This window comes from Glycine soja, chromosome 11 (assembly GCF_004193775.1).
Source record: "Glycine soja cultivar W05 chromosome 11, ASM419377v2, whole genome shotgun sequence".
Classification (NCBI taxonomy): Eukaryota; Viridiplantae; Streptophyta; class Magnoliopsida; order Fabales; family Fabaceae; genus Glycine; species Glycine soja.
In genome coordinates, this window is record NC_041012.1 from 32,877,633 (window position 1) to 32,886,260 (window position 8,628).

The window sequence follows — 8,628 nt, forward strand, 5'->3', positions numbered from 1 at the left end:
TTATAAAGTGATGATATTAAGAAAAATCTTTAATATTAGTTAAAATTAGACTTAAATATATTTTTAATTATTGATAAATGATCAAATTTTATTTTAGTTTTTAATAATTTTTGTTATTGTCAGTCCTGATAAATTTAAAATTTTATTTTTTTTTCCTTAAATGTTATCTAAATTACTTTATTTTACTATTTAAAGGACTACCTAAATATATTTAGGAATAAAAATAAGACTTTAAATTTACAAGTACTAACAAAGTTTGTAGGAAAAAAACAAAACTTAGACATTTATTAAAGATTAAAAATATATTAAGCCTTAAAAATTATACAACAATAAGAAGAAAAGAAGCAAAAATTTATAATTTTCAATCAATTTTAATGTAAAAGTTATGTGTCAAAAAGTATGTTAATAGTATTTTAGAGGTAAAATCCTACTACTAAATAAAGTAAACCAAACTCATTTTGCACCAAAACTCTCCGATAGCAAAGCCTGCAACTTTTGCACCACAACCTTCGTATCCTCACCGTACCTCGCCACCGATTTCATGTAATCGGATGGAGAATCGGGTAACTGATTAGAAAGGGGAACATCATTTTCTATGCTCCGAAGGTTGCGTTGGGTTTGATCAATAATTGAGTCTAAGGTGTTCGACGAAATGTCAAACCGAGTTTGCATAAAAAAGGGGTTGTTGACACTAATGGGTGCGAAGTTTGTGGGCAAACAAGGGCACCCAACTCGTTTTTCCATGTGTCTTCGATCCAAAACTACGTCTGCGCAGTATGTAGCAACAAGATTTCGAGACCCCACGTTTGAGAAACTCATGGACAACTACAAGAACCTTGTCAAAGTCATTGCCGTTCAAGACCTCATCCTTGCAAACCCAAAGAATCCATCAGTCTCCATTGATTTCCTCTCCAAGCTCTCCCAGAAGCTCCACCTGAACCGTGGCGCCACTGCCTTCCTCCGCAAGTTTCCTCACATCTTCCACATTTACTATGACCCTTCCAAGTTGAAGCCCTTTTGCAGGTTAACTGATGCTGCTCTTGATGTTTCACGGCAGGAAGCAGTGGCCATCAATGCTTCTTTGCCTGATGTTGTTGGAAGACTTGTTCGGATACTGTCAATGTCTGCATCCAGAATGGTGCCTCTTAGAGCTGTTTTTAAGGTTTGGAAGGAGCTTGGGCTGCCTGATGACTTCGAGGACTCGGTTATATCTGCTAATTCTGGTGTTTTTCAGCTGTTTGAGGCGCATGAACCAAATACTCATTTGTTGAAGCTGGTTGATGGTGCTTGCAACAATGGTTTTAGGGCAGCTGTTGAGGATTGGAGGGTTGTTGAGTGCTGCAAGGAGGACTGCAGTGTTGATAGGATGGAAATGCAGTTCAATTTCAAACAAGGGTACCCTCCGGGGATGAGGTTGACCAAGAATTTCAAGGCCAAGGTGAAGGAATGGCAAAGGTTGCCGTATGTGGGGCCTTATGAAGTGGTGGGTGAGAAGAAGAAGTCTAAGGCTGGAATGATGGCTTTTGAGAAGCGAGCAGTGTCGATTGTTCACGAGTTCCTGAGTTTGACGGTGGAGAAGATGGTGGAAGTTGAGAAAATCAGCCAGTTTAGAAATTGGTTTGGGATTGATTTAAATATAAGGGATCTATTCCTGGACCACCCAGGGATCTTCTATTTGTCTACCAAGGGTAAAAGGCATACTGTTTTTTTGAGGGAAGCTTATGAACGAGGGTGTTTGATCGAACCAAATCCCATCTATGATGCAAGAAGAAGGCTACTTGATCTTGTTGTTTTAGGACGTCGGGGTCTGCCAGCTGTTAATTCAAAGTTCCAGGATACAAGCGGCTGCAATGAGACTGGACAAGAGGAAAACCAGCAAAGCCACGATTCTTTACCATCTTGACTTTAAGCATTACAGCTTTGTTAATGTGTCTTGTTATTTGCTTTTCCATGTCTAGGGTTGCTTAATTTTCTTGTGTGCTGCTTTCGGCATACAAGTGACTTCAAATGCAAGGATAGTAATGGCTTTGACTCTAACTTGATTTAATGCTCTGCACAAATCAGTTTGATATATAGGAAGACCTCCTAATTATTCGTGAGAAGCTCTCCTCTGTACTAGAATGGCTGAATTAACTCCATTATGTTACTTTGTTTCTGCTTGTTCTTAAAACGTTCTGTGAAACTGTAGCTGATTTTTTATTACATTGGAAGATGCTAAACTATGGTTCCCTGCTTACCACAAAAGCTTTGCTACAGAAACCATAAAGAATACAAATTCCTTGTTTTCTATGCATTCCTTTAACAACACTTTTCTTGAATGGCTCAACCAATGAACACTCTGTCAAAACATATTATTCGATCAGTGATTATATCATAACAAATATGCTCCATAGTGGTGCAATCCTTCCTATACTTGACATAATTATCATGCTAGAGCTATCTTTCTTTCTCCATCATATATATAATTCTAATGCAAATCTAAGTTTTTTTTAACTATTATTTATTGATTTATTTTATCGGTATAAATTCATAACCTGATCTTCAAGTTACCTAAATAATATAAAAAGAAGAAAACTGAATTTAATACTTATTTTTCTGGAAATAGAGTTCCCCGTTATGGCACCTAAATTATAGTGACTTCTTCCCAGAGTGGCATAAAACGAGCCTTATAGCATGCCAACAAGAAACAAAAACAAAACCATATTCCATTTGGCAGGTATTGGCTATGTTGAATCGTGATTTAAGTCATTGGACTATCAAAACCCAAGATTTCTGTTAATGTGTTGTCAGGTCTTCTATCCCTCTTCGACTATATTCCATTTCATTCACTTATTTAAAATGAGAAATTAGGTTATTTTCAAAAGAAATTCTGTCTTGTAAGAAGCATCTGTCTTACTTCATTTTCTTGTTTTGCTCTAATTGAAGGAGAATGATGATTTGGCATTAGTCCAGGAAAGATAGGCATTTGTAAACAAGGATTGGAACTTGCTTACGAGACGTCGAGATTACTAAACACTAGTTCATCTTCCCACTTTGAGGTTGAACAGCAGGTCAATGGTGAATTCATTAACTTCGGTTTTAATGATGTCTAGAGAAGTTAGGTCCTTGAAAGAGGTAGCTGGTTGGAATGAACTGTTGAGGGCATTGATATTGGCATATTGCTATTTGAGCTCATTTTCGTGGCTGAAACCTGAAAGTTCATATTTCTCATTGATATTAAGGTGTGTTGTAAACTTCTTATTCAAATGTAGGTGATTAATCATTCTTTTACGAGGAATGTCTGCGACACTCTCTTTCTGACGCTCTCATTGTGATTGACTGAAATTTATTGAAAGTCACAAATTTGTAGATGATTCTATTTTCTAATTTAAACATGAGATTCATTAAAATTTGTGATTTTTAACAAATTTCAATCAATCACAAAAAGGTGTCAAGAGAGAGTGTCCATCTTCTTTTACTATATACTTATCATGTTTTTCGCGGTGCCTTGGTGAACTTTTGCAGAAACAAGCATCTCAGAAAAAGCAAGCAACACCGCTGCTAATCTGGCCCAATGCAGTTCATTCGTTTATGTTCTATTGATATAATTCATTCATAGTTGAATTTATGCCGTTTTGCATTTTGGTGTAACTAACTTCTTTTTAATCAAAGAAACTTTTGACATCAGAGTATAAAGAAAAGTTGATCCTTCTAGTAAGTTAAAGTCACAACTCTCAACTTTTCAGGCACTTTTAGCCATAACTCCAATTTGAAACTGACTTTAACATATACACAAGTATAACTCTTATAGTTTCTACCCAAAAGATAACTCACGTAATAGATTCACATATCTGAAAAGCTAACTGTAACAGAACTTTTGGATTCTATTAACATCGGAAATAAAAGATTGTTTACTGTAACAAATAATGCAACATGTTTTGACATGCAAATAACGTTACCATAATCCAACTATTATCAAGGTGCAAGAAAAGTTACTACATAGTCCGAGATCATATGTCCCAATCAATTTCTATGTACCATGTTAACACTTTTTAGTAAATTGAAAAATATGCAGGGTCATTATTTGAATATTCATATTCAGAGTCACAATTTTGGCCTTTCTGATTCTTCAATTCAAAATGGTCTAGCCAAAAAGAGTAAAAAATGTTTCTTTCTTTTTTATAAAGTGTACTGCTACATGGATATGCACCCGTTGTACCCTTATTCAAGATTGTACCTTTGTTGTGTACCACACAAAATTGACAGTTTTGTTTCTGGACAGCTTTGTTAAGAGAACCTGAAATAAGTGAAATAAACAGTAAAATGAATTAAAATTTATATTTTAATTCAAAAATTTTATCTCATAACTCATTTATATTTCTTTTCAGTCTATCGAACAGACCATAAAACAGCTAACAAGAGAATCTTGTAAGTCATTTTGTGCTAATCTAATACCCTTGCTTCACAAAACCGATAACGGCTATGCTATCAAGTATCAACCTATTCCAGGTTCAATCAATCCAAACAAAACAAAGCACCATGGCATAGTAACAAAAAATGTCAATTTTTACTTTCTAAACACACATGACATTTACGTTCAAATTTCAGGAGGTGGAGACAATAAGAATGTCTTCAAGTGTTTAATTTTTTTGAGACAAACTTGTGCCCTCTCAAGAACCAAATCGACCCTATCTTTCCTCTTGTTGTTCTTCCTGCTTGAGAAATGCTTCACCACAACACTCTTAGGAGTTTCAAGCTCAGAACTTCCACCAATCTTCTCTATCACTAATCTGTCTGCCAAAGCAAGTTCCAAATCATAGTCACTCCTCTTCCGTTGCTCCCCTAAGCTGGTGGATTCTGTTTCAAATGAATGACAAAACATCTCAAAACCATATATAGCTCTTAACATGAGAAACAAGAGACATAATGTTGAATGAAGAAAAAAGAAAACTCTTGTAAACAAAAACTAACCATACTAACTATTAACATTTTTCAAAAAAAGAAAAACTCTTTGCATGACAAAATAAAAGAAAGAAGAAAAAAGTAAAGAAAAACCTTCTGTATCAAAGAAAGCAAGGTGAGTGCTGAAGTTATTGTTTTCTGGAAGCTGTTCAGAATCCTGGTGATTGGTCTGGAGTTGAAAGATGAATGACCTAAGCTCATTCTTTAGATGTTCATGTTGGTTGGGATATTGAGCTTCAAGCAGCTTCAACTCTTCCTTTGCGTGTTCTTCCATAATGCTTCTTTCCCCTTCAAAAACATCATTTCATGGCTTTTTTTACTTGTTATTAGTACCTGTCAGGTGCATTCCATTCTTCCATCATATCCTAAACTCCCTCTCTCTTTCTCTCTCTCTCTCTCTCTGACTATGTCTACCACTCCCTACTAGCTATGATAAAATATTGATGACTCAAAAGGCTGAGGTGATGGAAGTAAAGTTTTCGTTTTATCTTTGTTTTTATTTGACTAAAATGCTATCATCATTAATGTTATGTCCATTACATCATTTATTTTTTTGTTTTTATTGGTCTAAGATTTGATAAAATCATTTACTTAAACTCAAGATTTCATAATTCATATTACTCCTATATAAGATAAAATTAAGTATACTTGATTTATGTACATAATACTGTATTAATATAGTATTAATGTAAGAAAAATTGTTAATTAGTACTTTTAGAATATTGATCAATAAAATTTTTAATATTTAGGAAGAAGAAAAACCCTTCTAGTCTAAGGCAGAAAAGACCTTTACTTTTAAAAAATATTTACAAAGATACTTACATTTATTTTATTAAAATAATGAGTGAGGATTCAAACCTACGACTTGTTAGACACAGACATTTTCTTGCTTATTATAAAAATAAAATACTACATATTTTATGAGTATTTGGCAAGGCAACAAAAGGCAGAAAAACAGGCAAAACCACCGTTGGGTGGCTTTGGGGTTTTGGAAGGTGGGAAGTTATGTCAGCTTCTATTGGGGTTTCCAAAGTTACTTATTTTTTTTTCGAAACCAAGTTACTTTTTCGGTACTAAGTTACTTAGTACTACTATTTATTAAATTGATCTATTTGGAGGGAATTGAATAGTATATCAGTGCCAGAATGGACTAAAACATTAGTAACCATGGGAGAAGTGCAATGCAATTAAAAGCTATTTTTTTAAGGAAAGCAATTAAAAGCTATTGCTAGTCTTGGCTGTTGGACTTGGCCATATTATAGGCACTAAGAATGGTGTCCCTTGAGTTAACCTTGGACAGCGTGTGTGCAAAGATAGAGAAGATCCATTCATTCACAAGGGAATGTTCGAAACAATTTGTCTAATGGATCTCTGTTACTTTTTGTCTTATTTTATTGTGAATTTGATCAAATACTACTAGACACTAGTAGTATTTTAAGGTTCTATGTCATTTCTTTCACGGTCTTGAAAAATAGAGTTTAACTACCAAATACTAGTGCCTAAACAAATCATCATTTTTTATGGACGTACTACGTCAATTGGGAAGTTGGTGAGAGCATCTCCAACCAAACAATCCATCAAAATTTCTCTTCAACAGTAGTATTTTCATATAAATGTATTTTAGAAAATTATTTTTTAAAGCAGAAATATTTTAGACAAATACATTGGAAAAATAAAAAATATTTATTTTATTAAAATGAATATTTTTTAACAAATAAGTTTAAACAAATTGGTCCAATGTTTTATCACATTTTTTTTTATTTTAAACAATTCAATCAAATTTTTTACTCCAATAAAAAATCACTAAAATTTCTCAAATGGACTCACAATATATCTTTTTTTTTTCTTTTTAGAGTCATGCTTCTTTATTTATTTAATAAAATATAATGCAAATGCACCCACTATGCAGTAAGATAAATTGGTGTTGTTTTTCTTTTTAGAGTCATGCCTCTTTATTTATTTAATAAAATATAATGCAAATGCACCCACTATGCAGTAAGATAAATTGGTGTTGTGACAACTCTCTTTTGAAATATGACCTACCAAGTTGCTCTCTAATGGGAAGAGAAATTTCACCAAATTTCTATTATTGTGTGTGTTAGCAAGACAACTCTCATTGGAGTTGTTTTAGAACAACAATAAATAGAGAATAGTAAATGCATGTTCTGTAAAAAAAAAAAAACTTTTTCATCCTATTATAATTGGCGTGCAAAATTTTGTAAAATTATAATTCTCTTTATTTATTGATTATTTTTTTAATCTGTGTAAAACAACTTAGAATAACAACAATTATTTTAAGATAGAGAGAATAAATGTTAGCAATACTCTTTTGAACAACTTGATGGAAGCTCTCTTTCTCATTTGGTCAACCTTGGGTTGATTCTTGACTGAACGATCCACAACAAATGTTCACACCAGAAAACACATTCATTGGAGTCTCTTAAAGCTTAGCATGAACTAAAAAATCAGGTGAATTAAACAAAGCGTGAATGACATGACCGGTAATGCCTATTTAACGAGTGTGTCCTCTAACGGATCTCACATTTTTTGTGGTGCTAATAGAAGTCATTTATATGTTAGATGTTATGGAGTGTTTATATACAAGTGTTTCAAAATAATCATTGGAATACAATTGTCCAATTTATATTATAAAAAAAACAATACAGTTGTCTAATTTATAACTTTTTTCCTTAATGGTTAAAAAATCTGATGCAAACATGTGTTAATGACTAAAACTTGTTGAAATATTAACATCTATATTGATTCAAGTGACTCTTAATAATCATTGTAGCTTCTTTCTTACTCGAATCTTTATCTCGAATTCATGTCTTTCTTGAAGGCAGTACATTTTCTTCTTTTTTGCACTTATACATTTTTTTAACCTTTTCTTTTTGCGACGGGTCATGGGTTTCGATTTTCAACATCTCAAACATAAACTTTGAAGTTTTCAACACTTGACAACAATACTTAAATAACTTCATATTTCCACCTATGATGTGACAAATCATGGAGTAATTTTCAATGCTTGTAAAAATTTTAATAAGTTGATGCCAATAATGCCTTAGTTATGTGTGAGGAGGGGTGGTGTTAATGGTACCTTTTGTAACATGTGAGGAGAAATATAGAATTTCATCATGCCTGGCCTTAGGCCCATAGGTTCTTTGGGGTCCTTAATTAACTCATACTAAATGTTGGATTTGATGGAAACTCTTTATCTTCACTAATTATTGTTAGTTAATTTTCGATCGACCGATTCATATTTTTTTGAAGTATCAAATCTAAAATATTTGAAAGTGGACTTTTAAGATTTATCTTTTAGTCATTTAGAGGAATTGCAACACTGTTTCACACTTTCCTATCCTATTTTGCATGTTGAATACTCTTTCTTTTCTCCATCTCATTTCAACTAAAGTGTAGCATTCAATTTCACCACCTTTTTCTACAAGTAGAATATTGAAAAATCATACGATACACCGATGACTTGCTTTACAAGCAAGCATATGCTCAAAGACACAAGCATCAAAGAGAAGCTTTATTGGCTTCCATTCATAGTGGCAGGCTAAAATGGTAGCTGCAAGCATTGTTGAAAAAAAAAAGTTTTTTAGACACTTTTAAAGAGAAACAGAAAGAGAGAAGAAGAAAAACTATTATTAGTTATGTGATGTGATATGATTAAAAGAGAAAATT

General features: G+C 33.1%; 2 protein-coding genes across 3 annotated transcripts; one reads left to right on the forward strand and one right to left on the reverse strand.

The window, feature by feature from the left end:
* Positions 1 to 435: 435 nt before the first annotated feature.
* On the forward strand, positions 436 to 2,287 carry LOC114374767 (protein ROOT PRIMORDIUM DEFECTIVE 1-like). The gene has a single exon (XM_028332441.1). It carries the CDS (start codon positions 653 to 655, stop codon positions 1,901 to 1,903), a length of 1,251 nt encoding a protein of 416 aa, XP_028188242.1. The 5' UTR covers positions 436 to 652; the 3' UTR covers positions 1,904 to 2,287.
* A 1,668-nt stretch (positions 2,288 to 3,955) lies between these two features.
* Positions 3,956 to 5,380, reverse strand: LOC114375757. 2 transcript variants are annotated; one of them, XM_028333611.1, is made up of 3 exons: positions 5,035 to 5,380; positions 4,575 to 4,836; positions 3,956 to 4,276 (listed from the first exon to the last, which is right to left on the reverse strand). In XM_028333611.1, exons 1-2 carry the CDS (start codon positions 5,213 to 5,215, stop codon positions 4,577 to 4,579), a joined length of 441 nt encoding a protein of 146 aa, XP_028189412.1. In that variant the 5' UTR covers positions 5,216 to 5,380; the 3' UTR covers positions 3,956 to 4,276; positions 4,575 to 4,576. The 2 variants fall into 2 exon arrangements, with proteins under 2 accessions (XP_028189412.1, XP_028189411.1); XM_028333610.1 differs by lacking the exon at positions 3,956 to 4,276 and having other exon boundaries at positions 4,320 to 4,836.
* Between the last annotated feature and the right edge of the window lie 3,248 nt (positions 5,381 to 8,628).